The following is a 17,982-nucleotide window of genomic DNA, read 5'->3' on the forward strand; positions in this document are numbered from 1 at the left end:
AAAACGCATAATTTTAGAAACATTGGAACGTGATAAACCATAACCGGCAGCAGTCTGCCCATCCAATTAACCATAAAGTTTACCGGAAAGATATTTTTTTTTACCTTTACGGTTTTAAAACCGTTTACAGCTAATATGGTTAAAAAAAACATCAATATAAAACTGTACATTATTTACCATTTACAACTAGCATGGTTTCAAAACCGTTACAAAATTTAACTGGACATTAGAGCTAGGCTTTTTGTTAGGTAATGGGTTATTATAGTTATAGTTATTTATGATTGTAATATGATTGTATTATGATTATATAGTTATTTTGTTTTATAAAATTAACCATGAAATATGGTTAAATTAGTTCATCTGATTATTTCACCTATCGTAAAAGATGGGAAATACTGAACTTTTTCCATTTAGGAGCTTTATTGTGCTGCCATCTATAAGTGAACGAGGGTATCTCATACTAATAATCCAGAGTCACAAATTGGGGAGTACAGGACACAGGAAACTCCTTGTGTGTTGAAGGGAATGGGGGGAATATTGTGGTGACAACGATGGGGCTCAAATTCACGTTCTATCAGTCATGAGATTGGCAAATTAGCCTTTTCGAAAGTAATCTGTACTCAGCTGCAAGGAGCTAAGTGGTTTTATTAGGTGGATCTAGTTGGTGAGATATAATTCTGGTTGTTAAAGCGTATTAGGGGAAAGCAGTTAATGAACTGTTTTTTCACACACCTAAAAGTTTGAATACCATCTTATTTATGGTTATGTGACAATTTGGTTTAAATTTGATAAAATAACAATTAAATAAATAGTTATGCAACCATTTCCCCCCAAGAAGTTTCTAACAGTGCTACACCATGGTTCAACTTAAACGGAAATACGAACCAATTTAACAACTTAGTAAGACTTCAGAAAAGTTTGCACGTTTTTTTATTTCTAACAAAAGATAATACGGTTTAAAGTCAAACAGATTTTTCTGAGAAAATTCATTCTGAGTAAGTTTTAAAAACACAAAACAAAGTGTAAAATCAAATTTTATTGTGCAAAAATGAAACAATAATTATCACAGAATGTAATGCGAAATGGAAAAATTCTGCAGATTAAAAACGTTATGGATACAATACAATATAAGCAACAAGTTAGAATTAAATAAACAAGTTAAAATCAAATGCCACAAATTCCTTTCAAAACACATCTTCTGCAAATGTTTGGTTTTCATATGCAGCTGGCACAGTTGAAGCTAAATTTACAGGTTGTTTTGATTGTTGATCAGGGTTTTTATATGACTTCCATCCTGCAAAATGAATCGGACTACTGGGACCCCAATTTTCAGATGGTCTTAGTATATTTATGAATTTCTGAAAAGACAAAAATAGTCCTTAGTAATTAATTGATAATATTTAAAAATTATAATATTGTATCATTTTATTTAAAAAAAATTTATTCACATTTTATAAAGCTTCATTGATGTGAAAATATAAAAATTATTTTAATAAAATATAAAAATATAAAATGATTTAATCTAACTGTGTGAATTTAGATGGTAAATTCTAATTAATTACTGAGTTTCTTATTCTAAAAACCAAAATCATCATATTGAAATAAGCATTAAGCACTCTACACATTCTTTTGAAAGAGAAATAATTCTCTAACATTTCCAAATTGGATTAGTTTCAACGCTAATAACTTCCATAATGTAAGAGATGTGAATGGTTTACGGTGTACGTTTGGTGACGTTGGAAGCGAGAAAACTAAAGTATCTTCCAGGCTATTTCCAATTTATACACTCACGCTAAAATCACGAAAATTTACTCCATCGTTTAAATTTTTTAAGAGCTGTATTCATTTATTCCAGAGGTATTTATAAACTTTAAAAACTATTGTAGTGCATCTACACTACAAAAATACAATTCCAATTCACTAGTATATAAGACATGTTAACTCGATTGTATGTTGGGGTACCTTTTCATAGATGAAGGTTGACATGGTCGATAACTACTTTCCCCACAACTATTTTTCTGACTTTTTTACGATTTAGAATTACTTCGAGTAAAAAACAAGAAATTCGAATAAAAAACAAGAAAGAGATAATTTGATGTTTAAATAGACAAATAGCAATTATGAACGACATCACTCAAGTGACAGCAGTTTATTATTTTTTTTCTTAATATTTTTAGCTTAGTTTAAGTTTTGAGGTCTAAATAAATCTATAAAATTTGAAAATATCTAATAAATGGTTATGGGGTTGGAATTTAAAATTCTAATCAGCCTTTCCACACTTCACTTCATCAGCACAACATTTACGGAGAAATACGCCGGAAATTTTTTACGGTCTATTCCGTTTTTAGGAAGTAGTGCTGTAGCTAACACTCCAGTTCTTGTTCTTGTTGTCTTATGCGACTTGTCAATACTGACAAGCCTAATTTAAGGTAGAGGGTTGCGTTTCCTCTTGCTTTCCAGTAGCGCTATCTATGGCCAAGAATTCGAGCTCTGTCACACACATGCGTCACAGACCCGTTTTCCATTGAGTACACATTCACACACCATCCATCCATCCGTAGATCGTAATTTTGATCTGAACCAAAACAAGATTAATCTCCGATTCAGTACCCCCAGAGGTATTGATTTGTTATGAAAACTTGGAGGATTTCATGATCCCGACAGATTTAGACCATTTCGTAAACGGGGAGTCTTCGGACGACAGGGATCGAACTAACGACCTCTTGGACAAGGGCCCAACTCCCTATTAACTATCCTAACACTTCCCAACACTCCAGTTAACCATCAGATGTAAGCAATTTCTCAAATTCAGAAATATCGTGTGTCAAATTTAAGTGTGATTATAAAGTAAGTTTTTAAACATTTACTTATACTTAAACCTATATACTTTTCTATTTCTTTATTATAAAGCCTTTACAATCACTACGCGTTTCAGCATAAATTTATACGTTTTATAACTTAATTTGTGTTCCAAAGTTAAAATCTTTACAAACATTTTTAAACATAATATCAAATAGTATTTTCATATCTGGTTACTATCAAATAGAGTTTTCATAGTTGGTTCTATGCTGTTGATTTCTCTACGCGGTAACAAAGGCCAGAGAATCTTCTCCCACAAAACCGTCTTGTGTCACCCCAGGCTCACATTAAAAGTGAGGAATATTTGAATGATAGATATTTGATTTATAAACATTATTTTATTATTTAATCTATTATTAAATAATTTACTAGGAATTTTTAAAGTACTTTAACAAGCTAAATATTTTATGTTTTATTATTAGACATTTGTTTTCTAAATTGACCTGAAAACTTCACTTATCATATGAAAATTATAGAATTACTTTTGCTAGTCAACAATATTGTTATTAATAAAATAACATGGAATAAGTTGCTCTGTTAAAAAAAATGAGCGAAAACAAAATTTGAACAACAAGATACATAAAATTTTACACAATTTATATCTGCGTTATTTTAAATGACAAAATCCAAAATTTGTATGTATATAAATTCTTTGTTATGGCGAAATGAGCAGAAAGTTACTTCAATATAAATGCACTCAAATTTTCAAATAATATAAACTGCCTAAACTTTTGGAACAATATTTTCCAGATTCCATCCGTACTTGAGTGGCAAGAATCCAAATCCGTCGGAAACAAATGACTAATATATATTTGATCAAAGAAAGTAAGTTTTTGTTTCGGTATTTTTATAATATCGCCTACTCGATTTGATTAGTACATTTTAGAGTGCACCCTCGAAGTATAAAGATTAAGTTCTAGTACATGAAAACCTGATCGCCTGATCAGAAGTTATTAAAACGGTCGTTTTTTTTTTTTATTTTTATTTTGCGAAAATATTTGTTTGGTCTTTTAATACTTTATTACTTTTGGGTTTTATTATTTGTTAAAAAAGATACCAACCCTCAGTACTGAGAATTTTTAGTTCTTCTCTGAAAAAAAAATTTTTTTTTTCTGTCGTTTGCCTGTTTAGGCAGTGGGGGTGTGATTGTTCCTGTTTTTCAGTAGCGCCATCTATGGCCCTGAATTCGACTTCTGCCACGCCATTCGCGCAACCACAACACGTTTATATGGCGGGTCACATTCACACACAAAGGAGAAAGGGCATAGAACACACAGAGAGAGAAAGAAACATCCATGCCTTTCCCGGGATTCGAACCCAGGACTTTTCTGATGCAAGGACAGTTCCCTGCTCCCTACACAGGGACAAAAGATTTATTGAAAAGCATCATAAAAAAATTTAACATTACAAAATGTTTACTTTAACTATGAATAAATAATTACAATAAAATCCGTTCGCAAAAAAATTCATATTCATCAAATAATTTGAAATACATAAATTACTTTTACCTGAACAATACCAACGCTGGAATCCTTGTACAATGTTATAATGAACCAAAGTGGAATTTGTACTAGAGCAAAAGCAGCTAGTATCCACCCTAGTATTGTAGCCCACTGAGGTACAGAAGGATTATTATCAGTTTCCGTGTGAATTACTCCGAATAGGAATATCACCTAAAGTTAATAAATAATTTTAAAAGTATTATTAAGTAAAGAGTTTTATGGAAAACATATCAAGAAGCATTTTTAGAGAATTTGAAAAAATCGGCATAAAAGCAGATTTGCACACAAACTAAGGCTATAATACACACGTACTTAGAAAAAATATTCTGGTAAAATTACCGTACTTTATAGTAATGATATTTTTGGTAAAAAAATACCAAACAAAAAAATAGTTTTGGTTAACAAAAACAAAATATATTCTATTTAAACCATTCATCAGGCAGATTTCCCATTTACATGGTAACACTTTTCCGCAAATTCTGGTTTTCAAAATTATAGTTTTATTACTACACATTTAGTAAAAAAATTCAAAACGGAAAAGCAAATTTAACCAAATGAATGTTTTTTATATCATTATCTATGATATCATTATAAAATTACCAAATTTTATCATATATTATAAAACTATACTTTATTGTTAATTTTACTAAAATCATACCAAAGAGCTTTGGTTAAAATAACAAGACTTTTTGGTGTTCCCATATGGCTATAAAGGAGATAATTTGGTGATTTTAAATTTCCCATTTCTTAACAGTGAAGATTATAACGACACATTAACTATTTATATTGTAATAAAAATTCAACTCGCAGTTAATAAAATTCTTTATTTCAGATTCATGTATCTATCTTCAAAATGAAATAAAAATGATAGTATAAATCAAAACTATATTATCATATTGCTTATTTCTGATACCGATAATTTATATTTGTTATTTTGTTGTGTCAGACAAGAATTTTTATATCAGACAACTTTATTTAGCTCTAAAAAATACAAAAATACAATACGATAACCTACTGTAATTACCTAATAGCAGACAATATTAGGTAATGAAATTTTAATATTTATCTCATTACATTCCAGTGAAAAATTATTATAATAATTACTTATTTTTGATGCCTATAGAAAAATAGTTTTCTTTTATTATAGGGTCTATTATTGTTCAGTATACACCGCTAAATTAACCTCATGTAAAGTACATTACAATTATACCTAGAAAAATATTATTTATATCTAAATAAATATATGCCGATTATGCATGGAGAACAAATTCTGCTTAAATTACTGCACAGTATGGTAACGACATTTCTGGTGAAAACAAGACATAATTCTAATTAATAAAACTAAAATACACGGTATTTAAACAATTTGGTAATGTTTTGGTTTGTAGGATAATGATTTATTTCAAATTCTGGTTTTTTCAAAACCATAATTATTATTACCACACGTATAGTTAAAAAATGCAAAACCGAAAAGTAAATTCAACCGAATATATGGTTTTTATACCAGATTCTCAGGTAAAATTTTGTAAAGGTAATGATAAAATTACCTTTACAAAATTTTATCACAGATTATGAAATAATATTTTATTGTTAATTTTACCAAAATCTCTACCGAAGAGCTTCGGTAAAAATTACCACAGACGCAGTTTCCAGAGACCCAGAAAAGCGTTAAATTTTACCATATTCCAGTAGTTTTGAAAACACGTTTTTCCTAGTATTTATTTAGTTGAGCATTATCACAAATATTAAAATTCATACAGGTGACTTCATTGATGATAAATACCAGTGATGAGATTATTTAAATTAAAATCAATTCTATTATTTACAAAATGCTTTAAAAAACATAAAAATATTAAAATAAAAACTAAATTAGTTGCAAAAAATAAAGTTTACAAAATGCAGAAGACACAATTTTGAGATAAAATAATTGTGACACTTAAAAAAAAAAAGAAGTCAAAATAAAAAAAACGTGTTTTTGAAACCATTGTATTTATTTATTTGCTTTAGTTCTTCAAAATACTCTTAGTTTCAAAAAAAAATATTATGGTTACCAAATCTTCCAAATTAAGCCATTTGCTTAATATCTATATCTTTCTCGTTTTAATTGATTTATCTTATTAATTATTTATTTTATTCAATAAGAAAGTTTCTTCTAAATATTTATTTTTGATAAAAATTTCTGATCTAAATATTTACCCTTCTAAAATATTTATCCTTAAATTGATTAAAAAGTTTTATAAAAGTATTTCATACATATCAAAATGTCTTTTAAAAGGAAAGATATAAATTGTTTTAAAATTTAACAATTAAATATTGAAAAATTATTCCTCTTTATTTCTATAACAGCTAACAGTAATTAACTTATTTTAGAACATTGCACTTTTAAGAAAATATTCTTTCAAAATTTAAGTACACTTCAATTATCATCTTAAGTCAGATTTAAGTTTATTTTATGCAATAAGTATTATCCAGATAAAAGATTTTTCCACAATGAATACAAAATCTTTTGAAAACATATAATTCCTCAAATAAAATTTACAAATTCTAAAAAAATAAAGATTAACTTTAAATCAAAACACGGAAGCATTTTTCTTCTTAATAGAATAAAAAAAAAGTATTTAAATTTTACTTGCAGAGCAAAACAAGCTTATATGTTCTTATCACTTATTCCTTTTTATCTTATCACTGTCTATTTTTACTTACTTCAAGGATTATTTAAAATATATTTTTGTTTTTTACGGGAAAATACTGCTTACTTTAAAATAATAATATACCTAAACAGAGAAATGTTTTTTTATTCGTAATCAATAATAAATAATTTTCAGTAAATTTCTAGAAACAGAATATTTTAAACAAAAAAACATTTGTTATACAAATATTCTGTTTTTAAATGTTACTGCAAAATTTTCCCATTGATTTGCTTTTGTTCTTTACTTAAAAATCTGGTTAATATTTTTAATAATAATCAACACGAATGAACATAATTTAAGACAAGTGAAATTAACACAAAAGGATTTTAAATAACACAAATTAAAACTTAATTATTAATTTGTGTTTATTGTGTTTTCATTTTACATAAAATATTATCTGAGATTTAATTATTGAATATAAGTTTAATTTTAATTAAAATTTATTTAATCCAGGGATTTTTATGCTTGAGAGATTCCTTTTCAAATGGAGCGGAAAGAATCTTTTTTCGAATTTTGATGAAATTCATACTTTGTATAAATGATATATAAAGATTGTGGCAACAAAAAAATTTATTTTAATTAGATATAAATTTAATATAGTGAGATATAAATTCATTATAGTTAAATATAAATTTATTATTTCTAAATTTAAAGTTTGGAATTTTATCTGTGAAAGAAAAATGCTTTCTGTAACCTATAAACATAATAGAACATAACATATTACGGGATGTTCCGTAATCAACACCCTTTATAAAAAATTCCTAGAATTCTTCTCAAAATTGATTTTAAGAAATTCGGGGAGAAAATAAGAAAAACTTTATCAAAATCTGACGACTTAAATATTTATTTGAAGAAACTAAAGTGTAAAAAATTATGTATCGAATCACGGTATAAAGTTTCAGCACTTTGGGTTCATCATCCGTAATATCCATTTTACTATAAAATCTATTTTTACCGTATATTATAGTAATATTTGCTGAATTACACTGTGATTTTACGTTAATTATTACAGTAAAAATTACGGTACATCAGATGTTTTGTTCCATAACATGATCCGGTAAAAATAGATTTTCTGATAATTAGTATCGGCTACGTGCGTGGCTATACTTTTTACCATAATTTGATTCGGAATTTTTTACAGTATGTTATTTCAGAAGACTTAAATCGAAATAGTCAAGGAGGTAAGCAAAGTTACTTTTTACCGTAATTTGATCCGGAATTTTTTACAATATGCCATTTCAGAAAAGTTAAATCGAAGTAGTCTAGGCGGTAAACAAAGTTACTTTTTACCGTAATTTGATCCGGAATTTTTTGCAGTATGTTATTTCAGAAGAGTTAAATCGAAATAGTCAAGGAGGTAAACAAAGTTACTTTTTACCGTAATTTGATTCGGAATTTTACACAGTATGCCACTTCAGAAGAGTTAAATCGAAATAGTCAAGGAGGTAAACAAAGTTACTTTTTACCGTAATTTGATCCGGAATTTTTTACAGTATGTTATTTCAGAAGAGTTAAATCGAAATAGTCAAGGAGGTAAACAAAGTTAATTTTTACCATAATTTGATTCGGAATTTTTTCCAGTATGCCGCTTCGGAAGAGTTAAATCGAAGTAGTCAAGGAGGTAAACAAAGTTACTTTTTACCGTTATTTGATCCGGAATTTTTTACAGTATGTTATTTCAGAAGACTTAAATCGAAATAGTCAAGGAAGTAAACAAAGTTACTTTTTACCGTAATTTGATCCGGAATTTTTCACAGTATGCCATTTCAGATGAGTTAAATCGAAGTAGTCAAGGAGGTAAACAAAGTTACTTTTTACCATAATTTGATTCGGAATTTTTTGCAGTATGCCATTTCTAAAGAGTTAAATCGATGTAGTCAAGGAGGTACCGTAATTTGATCCGGAATTTTTTAACTGTGTAATACGTGTGATTTCGTAGCTTTGTTTTTTCCAAGGATTCTTATAATGTATAAGTAAGGAAGTGATTATGGACCACCAATAACAGTTTAATAACCAATAAATTACAAGATGATATCTTATTTTTAAGTATGATCTTACCGTCAAAGCAACTGGGGCAGTAACAGCCCAAGTAATTTTCCAAAATATTCCCGGAGGTTTATTAAGCATATATGTAACATCCTTACAAAAGCTGTTCAAACCTAAAATGAACAATCAGGAAAATTAAAAAAGCAAATAATTAAAATGCATTTAATTATATTTTTGTTAATAAAATGCATTTAAACTATACATTTTAAAATCTCTTTAAATTATAATAACTCTTTTTGAGCCCTTATCAAATACATTGAGCATGAAAAAAGTCAATGTTTTTGTCTTATGTTATGAATTCTGTACAGATCATTTTGAAAAATCATTTTATAATACGTTTTAAATATAACTTATTCAAAAAAAAACGAGTTTAATTACAATTAAATGTATCTTTTAATACGTTTTTCAAAATTATTCATCACAAAAAACCTGCAACATAATTACAATCTAATTAATAATGAGTTTGTAATTTTTCAACGCAACAGCTGTCAAAAATGAAGAGCAAGGGGAAAGAACCATATACGTCCATGAATGCTAATTCCAAGAGAAAAAAATGAATTTCAAGTCGAAAAGGACACGTTTTTTTTAAATTTATTTATTTATTTATTTTTGATGGACCCATCTTCAGTGTGTAGTAACTTTCGGAGAAAACTGATTTTCCATGTTATTGATTTGTCGAAATTCAGTAATTCTTAAAATGCAACCAATTGCGATCCAATTGTCATTTTTGCAAAACATAGATCTAAACCATTCTTACCTCAAAACCTCCAAATGCTTAAAGCCCAAGAAAAAATTTTAAAGCTTTATAAAACTGTATAATTGGTTTTATATTCTAGATAACGCTAAGATTAACTAATTTTTAAATAAAAATAGGCATTGTTATTAAAAATTTCTTTTTAAATTTTATAAACTATATCAATTTTTTAAAACATATTCAACAGCATTTCTAGTTTATCTTAAATTAAATTTTAGATTAGATTAGATTTATGAGCTTAAAAATTAATTTGTGCATTGTTAAATATTTAATACAAAATTCAAATAGTCGGTACTGAACTTAAAAACAAAAATATTTTCAAATATTCACCATATATCCATGTCACACCAACAACTTCAAATACAGCATAAAAGAATATAGCAACACCTACTCCATAGTTGTTCAACAGAACCAAAATCGTTTGCCCAGACTATAAAAATAATAAAATACTTAGATTTAATAAAAAAATCACCACAGACAGAGAAAAAAAATTGTGGTAAAATAATTGTACAAAATACTCGTATGGTAAATACATTTATGGTAGAAAAAACAATTCCTAATATTAAATCAAAATGTACGGTAATTAAGATTTTCATTTAGTAATTTTTCCGTACACTTTGGTTACATTTTGCCGAAAATTCTGGTTTTCAAAATTATAGTTCTTATTATACTACATTTAGTAAAAATACAAAACTGAAAAGTAAATTTTATAGAATGAATGGTTTTTATGCCATGATCTAATGCATCACGATAAAATTACCAAAACATACTTCAGAACTATCATTCATTTTAAAATTTATTTGGTAATTTTTTTCCTTCTGACGTGTATGCCTTTAACCAAATAGAATGCCCTAACAACAATTTTACCTAGTTAAGCTCAAAATTGGCCACCAGTTGGTCTCAAAATCGGCTCAATATGGGTCCATATGAACATATACCGAGGACCAATATTGGGATGTCTAGATTTTTTAATATTGGTCTTATTAAAGGCCAATATTAAAAAAAAAAATATTTTAATGGCGGATTTTAATTTATTTTAATGGTGGAATGGAGTTAGGGGATGGTTAATTATATATTTTTCTAACATAGTTCATGATTATTACAAAAAGAAAAAATACCTAAAAGATGCTTTCATGTGTTTACAAATTCTGCACTCGGAAAACTCAATCTGTGATATCTGTTGTGTACATCTTTTATGGAGGTTGTAGGATTTTTATATTTATTCACTTACATAGGTGGGTTTCTTAGGTACTGCAACGAATGGCTTAAAAATTCTTTCAAATTTAAAAAACAGATAGCACAAATCGGATAAAAACTGCTGGCAGTGGGGTTCGCCCCCCTAATTCTACGCTCCTCGTTTAGGACATTGGGACAACCTTAGTTGGTAACTAGATTGGTAAGCTATTGATTTAGTTTCGCCTTGTCCACGTGTTTTTATCCTTACAAATAAAATTTTTTTATAGTTTTCAGGATTGGTAGATCTTAGCTTATAACTTAAATAGAAATAAAAATAATTAACCGACGAAAAACAAAGTTAAGAAGTATTTGTTAAACAAAATAGAGATTATCAAATTAAACATTTTTCACCATCTCAAGTTATACTAGTATTGTCAAAATTAGTATTGTCAAAATACAAAATTTTACCACATTTATTATCAAACAGCATGATAATAAAACTACGTTTAATTGTTAATTTTACCAAAAGTTACTACCAAAGCACGATAAGAAATTACGACACTTTTTAGTGTTCTCAAAGAACTACCAGAAACTCATTGAATTTTGCGATATTCTTATAGCTTTGACCATATTTTTTCACCATTTTTGACATAATTTGAAACAGTATGAAAAAAGTCAATTGGTCAACACAATAATGATTTCTGGATTTGAATAAAAAATGTACGTAATACTGGAAATAAAAACAATATAAAATATTTTATTACTCATTAGAAAATTTAAATACTTGTGAAAAAGTTCACTCCAGTATTTAGTTTAACCCCGATTTTTCTCTAAATATATATAGGATATAATATAAGGATTAACTTTAATATACACAAAAATCTTTATCAAAATTGAGGGGGGAAAAGTGTAATATTTACCTCGACGATCCTAAATTATGATTCAAACAAGAAAAAAGAAATAACCCAATCAAAATCTGACAAATCACAATTAAGAAAGGCGAATGTACGAAACACCAAAACATGTTTGATTGCGGCAGGAGACATAGAAGTGATACTATATTTTCAAATCTCAATATGCATATTTTTCCTTTCAATCTTTGAAAAGAATTCTAAAAATACTCTTTAAAGATAATATTTATAATAACCCATGTGTGTAGTTGTCAAAATGCTTATGAAAAATTTTCCCTAAAAGGTCAAACAAAGCCTAATTTAATTCGCATATTTTTATGCAAAATTTGTTGCGATTGATTTTAAACCTACAAGCATTTTCTATAAAATTATTTTTCCTTACGTATTTCTCCCAAAAATTGAATTTTAAGCTAGAATAAACTTGAAAACTTCCATACCATAATATTCTTATATCACAATTAATGAATAATTATATTAAACTAAAAGATTGAGAAAACGCAGTGCTTGTACAAATTAAAAATATAAAAATATTTTTACATACTACATACAATTATCTAATACGAATTTGAACTCACACTCGTAGTAAGTGGTATTCCTAAAGCACAAAAAAGCATACAAATAACTAAAGCGATGAGCCATTTTCTTTGTCTCAGGCTTGGAAATCTGTCTTTCAGAACTGTCAATAGTGTTTCTATCATTGACATCTGAGGAAAGAGGAAAAAAAAGTTACAAAACAAACAATTTGTTAACAAGAAAACAAACTTGTTAAAGAATTTTACTCAATACTTTTAAACTATTGACATAAATTTTCACTTAAAACTAATACTACTTGCAATGACAGAAAACCCTGTAAAAGAAGTATTCTATAATTCAGACTTGCATTGTAATATTTTTAAACTATTTAAACTAGTTTTTATCTAAAACTAATTACTAAAAAGTCATATTTAAATTTGTATATAGTATTTTCGACTTGAGTTGTAATAAGTATGAACTATTTCAATCGCGATGGCTCGTTGGATAAGGGCTTTGTCAGTGAGCTATCATTTTGAAAGACAGGGTTCAATCCCCATTAGCGGCTTGAACCCCAACTAGCTTCAGATGAATAGATCTGGTAGTTATCTGGGATAAACTTATCAGGGAAAAAAGTATAGCATTGTGCATATGCTAGCTATATTGCCACAGTTGCATCATGAGATTGCCATAGTTACACATGTTGCCACAGTTGGTCAAATAATTCTGATAATTGAACCTCCGCAGAAGGCTGCCGCGAGAAAAAATTTTGCTTTATGAACTATTTATTATAAATAAAATAATACAAATTTGAATTGCAGTTAATATATATACAATATTGCAAATATACACAATATTTTTTACTTAAATTGTAGCATTTATAAACTATTTAAATTACATTCATTTTAAAGTCCGCGTTCGGCTGACCACCTGACCGGAACATATGCTCCTGCACCCCAGAGCCCAAGGTCAAGAAAACTGAGATGGGCACAGTCGGCCTTGGCCCTCTTAATGGGCTGTCGCGCCACTGAGTTAGTTAGTTAGTTTTAAAGTAGAAGTGATACGTAACCATATTAAAATATATAAAATATTTTAGACTTACCGAACTTCCAACTCCGAGGACAAAAAGCATAAAAAAGAACAAGACAGACCATAACTGAGGTACATACGAAATATTAGCTAAAGCTTCTGGATATACTATGAATGCCAATCCTAAGCCTATGGGATAATTGTCATATTTCAGTCTTGTAATAAAATTAGTGAAGAAAAAAACAGGTTAGGTTAGATAAGTTAATATTTTTCTAATAACTCGCATATAATTAATCGATTGAGCGTCTTCTGGGCTGGATCTAGCTAAGGACTGAATCAAATTAAATAAGAAAAAACAACACATATTATTTTTAGTGATCTCTTCCTGTGCTGTTCGTGACTTTCTGTGGGCGAGCGGTCTTCTGCACTTGATCTAGCTAAGAACTTGATCAAGTTGAATAAAAAAAACACATACTGTTCTTAGATTGCTTATAAGTTGTACAAAATACATAACCTAATTTTTGCACATATTTTTTAAAATATATGAAGAAATATTATCATATGAAAATATATTTCATTACTTTATTATAAGGACACAGTAATTCTTGAATTAAAATTTTGCTATACTGAAAAATTCCTACCTTCATGATCAACAACTTCTGTTATATTCTTAGAATACTTATAAGACAGTGATCCCAGTACTGCAAAACTGACACATCCTGCCAATAAGTTTACAATTGTATCGAGAACACTAATAATTATCGCATCTCTAAATAAATTTAAAAAAAGAACAGTTAGAAAAAGTTACATCAGTTTAAATATTACAATTACAGATACCTTCCATATTTTGAAGTAAAATTATCTCCGTAACTAATCACACTGAGAAAAAAAGTCTGGTCAAAAATACCAAAATATGGTATAAACTAAGTTTTTGGCTCTACGGGAACACCAAAAAGCACAGTAATTTTTATCGAAGTGCTTTGGTAATGATTTGGTAAATTAAGAATGAAATAAAGCATTATAATATGTGATAAAAGTTGGTAAAGATTGTAAAATTTTTATAATTTTATCATAATGCCTTAGAGAATTGGATAAAAACCATTTATTCGGTGAAATTAACTTTCAGTTTTCTATCTTTTTAATATGTGATAATAAGAACTATAATTTCGAAAACAAGAATTTCCAACAAACCGTACCAAATGAATGCTTTAAATACCGTATGTATTGGTTTCTATTGCTCGAAATATTATTAAAATATGGTAATTTAACCAGAATTTTTTTTCTATGTGTAAAAAATGCTTGCAAGCCATCAAATCTAGTAAATTAAAATAATAAGTTCTAGAAATTATGAATCGAATGGGTAAAATAATCAAATTCATTCTTTCAAATAATATTTTAACTCAGAGTATTAAATACTTAGATGAAAAATGTCCTCGGGGGTAATATTTACCTGTAAATATTGTGGTGGAATTTATTGTAGCTTGCAATCATTACTATACTACCATAGGCTATGTTCAAAGAAAAGAATGATTGCTCCGTTGCTTTGTACCATACCTAGAAAAAATAGTTTGTAGATGAAACTATTAAATATAGTTGGAGGCATTTATTATATATTTTCGTTAAAATAGGATTTTTAATTTTTAAATATAAACAGAGTTTAATTAAAACTGTGTTCTCAAATAGATGTGTCGTTATATCATAGTTAAATTTAAAACAAATACTTAGTTAAAAATAGCATTTGTAATAAAGAAAATAATAAACTAGAAATAAATTTAAAAACATATATAATCATTAAAAATTTTGCATTTTTTTAACGTGTTTCACATCAGTCTCATTATTTTCAATATTTCATAAGCCCTCTTGACTGTTTCTTTTGAAGTTAAGCTTCATTATAATTTCATATCTCATTATGTCCCTTAATATTAATAAAAAAATTTATAAAGAAACTAGCAAGATTATTTCTCCTACAAGCATATAATACAGCACACATACTTTCATCCTTTGTAATTCAAAAACATTATTAATATTGTTTTTCTATCATGCCTAATTTCTAAATATTTCTTAACTAATTTCTAACCAATATACAATTATAAATAATGCTCTTACAATTCATTAAACTTAAAAACATCGAGCCATCAATAATAATATGTTCTTTAATTTTTTAATTTAAGAATGAAAGTTTAATGAACTATTTATGATAATTATAGTCATTAGAGTTAAAATTAGTCATTTGTTAATATTGTAATGATAAGAAGTTACACTTCAATTTTAATGAAAACTAATAAAATAAAACTCACATACCAAACTGCAATACATGGATATTAGAGTTTTATTTTAATATTTTAAAATTATAGTTGATTTTAATCTGAAATTTATGTTGAAAAATTTTTTTAAGGAATTTAAGTGTTATTTTTTATTTTGTATGCAATAACAGAAAATATTAATATTAATAAATATAATTAAATATTAAACTTAAACCCATCTGTTTAATTTTTTAAATTTAAGTCACAAAGTTAATAAGAGTACCAAATATGGCCGAAATTGAATAAAATATTTATAGGATCATAAAATTTACATATATTTTTCAAGAGTATTCGTTTATTTATGCGGACGAAAATATATTATGACTTAAAATTAAAGGAATAATGTTCTTAACAGCAATAAAAATCTTTCTCGTTTCAATTTTTATTTTTTTTATCAAAAGTCTCTAAGGATTGTGGTAAAAAATTTAAAAGGAAAAGGTGTTATTTTGCGTTAAAATATATTCAGTACATATTTAAATGACTTAACTGACTTATATTTAATCCCTTTGTTTGAAGAAGTACTAACATTTAACTTTATCTCATTATGTCTAAAAAACAATTAATCATTACACTTTTAAATACTTTAGTGCATATAAACATAATGCAATATGTAAAAAGCAACTTATGTCAAACAAAAAGAATTTAAAAAAGGGAAAGTGCTATTATTAAATTTTTATTAAATAGAATATTAAAATACATCCGCTTATGTATTTTTAATTACTTACGTTAACGTCTTTTAGTTTCTCAATATCTGGCTTGAAGAAAAATTTAATGCCTTCTCCTGCGCCTTCTTCTAAGCAAGCGATAATAAGCAAGCAAATAAGACCAAAGAAAGGAAAAATTGCTGTAAAATATGACATCTGAAATGAAGAACCTAATTTAACTTAGATAATTATTTACTTAATATTATTTACTGCGGAAAAAAAATTTGAAATGGATAATTACTGATTCTATTTCAATGCATGATACAATGTAAGAACTTTCATTCCAAAATTACAGTAAAAATAACCTACAGAGGTATGCTTATTCAATTAGCCATAAAGTTTACGGTTAAGAACATTTCTTTACAGTTTTTAAACCATTTATAACTGGTATAATTAAAAAAAAAACAGGAATGCTAAACTATATCGTTTTGTAAGCATTTACAACTAATATGGTTTCAAAACCGTGAAATTGGGAACCATGAAATTGGGATAAACTAATTAAGCCCATGGAATGGGGCTTAACTAGTTTATCTAGGGGTGCCATCTATCGTGTGAGATAGAAAATATGAAATTTTTTTGTGTTAATCAGGTGCTGTCATCTATGCATGAAAGAGAGTTTTACGTTTTACAAGTCCAGAGTCACCGAGTGGGAAGTTCAAGAGTCAGAAAACTCTTCGCTTGTTGATGGAATGAAAGAAATATTGTAGAGTCAACGCTGCTATTGGAATCCTCATTCTATCGGTCATGAGATTGACAGATTAGCCCTTTCGAATGTAGTATGTACCTAGCTGCAAGGAACTTAGCGGCTTCATAAGGTGAACCTAATTTCCGCGGATAAAATTCCAGTTGTTTAACCGTATTAGGTGAAAGCAGTCAATAAATGATTTTTCTCACAGTTGGCAATTAACAATTACATAAACTGATATTTAACCATATTTTTTTCAGAAATTTTTAACAGTGTATGAATAATTTCAATAAAATCAAAGTACCACGTAAACGAAGTACAGTAAAAACCTTATTTAAAACAACCTAAAACAAGACAAATCTTAGTCTAAATCTGAAACATGACAAATATTAAGAGAACAATAATTTCCTGACAAAACTTTTCAATTTTAAAAATATTGAATTTTTATTGCTGTACTCCAATTAATAAACTTCAGATAAATAAAATTTAAAACTGTATAATAAAAATTGCAATTGTGAAAAATATTGGGAAAAAAAACAGAATGTGATATTTTTTTAATGAAAGAACTTTATTGTCATTCCGCAATAAGCTCCAACTATGCATCGCGTTGAATAAGAATTTATTTCATAATATGAAACAAATTTATCTAATATAAATAACATTGGGAATAAATTTTTTTGAGGGAGATTTTTTTTAAAGATCTTAGATATTTTCCTATCATTGATTTCAAATCTACAATCAGTTTTTCTCTCCAAGCTGTGGATTTCTTTAAAAGATACTTTTTTAGTCTATTTTTGGTCAGTTTTTTTAAAT

General features: G+C 27.4%; 1 protein-coding gene across 1 annotated transcript in view; it reads right to left on the minus strand.

The window, feature by feature from the left end:
* Window positions 1–1,017: 1,017 nt before the first annotated feature.
* Window positions 1,018–17,982, minus strand: part of LOC107446310 (sodium-dependent nutrient amino acid transporter 1-like) — a 44,976-nt gene continuing 28,011 nt past the window's right edge. Inside the window, exons 8-16 of the mRNA XM_016060923.3 lie at window positions 16,506–16,640; window positions 14,928–15,031; window positions 14,119–14,246; window positions 13,551–13,666; window positions 12,514–12,642; window positions 10,182–10,281; window positions 9,110–9,210; window positions 4,368–4,532; window positions 1,018–1,358 (exon numbers count right to left, since the gene is read on the minus strand). Of these exons, the coding sequence (XP_015916409.2) occupies window positions 1,185–1,358; window positions 4,368–4,532; window positions 9,110–9,210; window positions 10,182–10,281; window positions 12,514–12,642; window positions 13,551–13,666; window positions 14,119–14,246; window positions 14,928–15,031; window positions 16,506–16,640 (1,152 nt within the window). The 3' untranslated portion in view covers window positions 1,018–1,184. The remainder of the gene's footprint in view (window positions 1,359–4,367; window positions 4,533–9,109; window positions 9,211–10,181; window positions 10,282–12,513; window positions 12,643–13,550; window positions 13,667–14,118; window positions 14,247–14,927; window positions 15,032–16,505; window positions 16,641–17,982) is intronic.

Source organism: Parasteatoda tepidariorum, chromosome 2, assembly GCF_043381705.1.
Source record: "Parasteatoda tepidariorum isolate YZ-2023 chromosome 2, CAS_Ptep_4.0, whole genome shotgun sequence".
NCBI classification, from domain to species: Eukaryota; Metazoa; Arthropoda; class Arachnida; order Araneae; family Theridiidae; genus Parasteatoda; species Parasteatoda tepidariorum.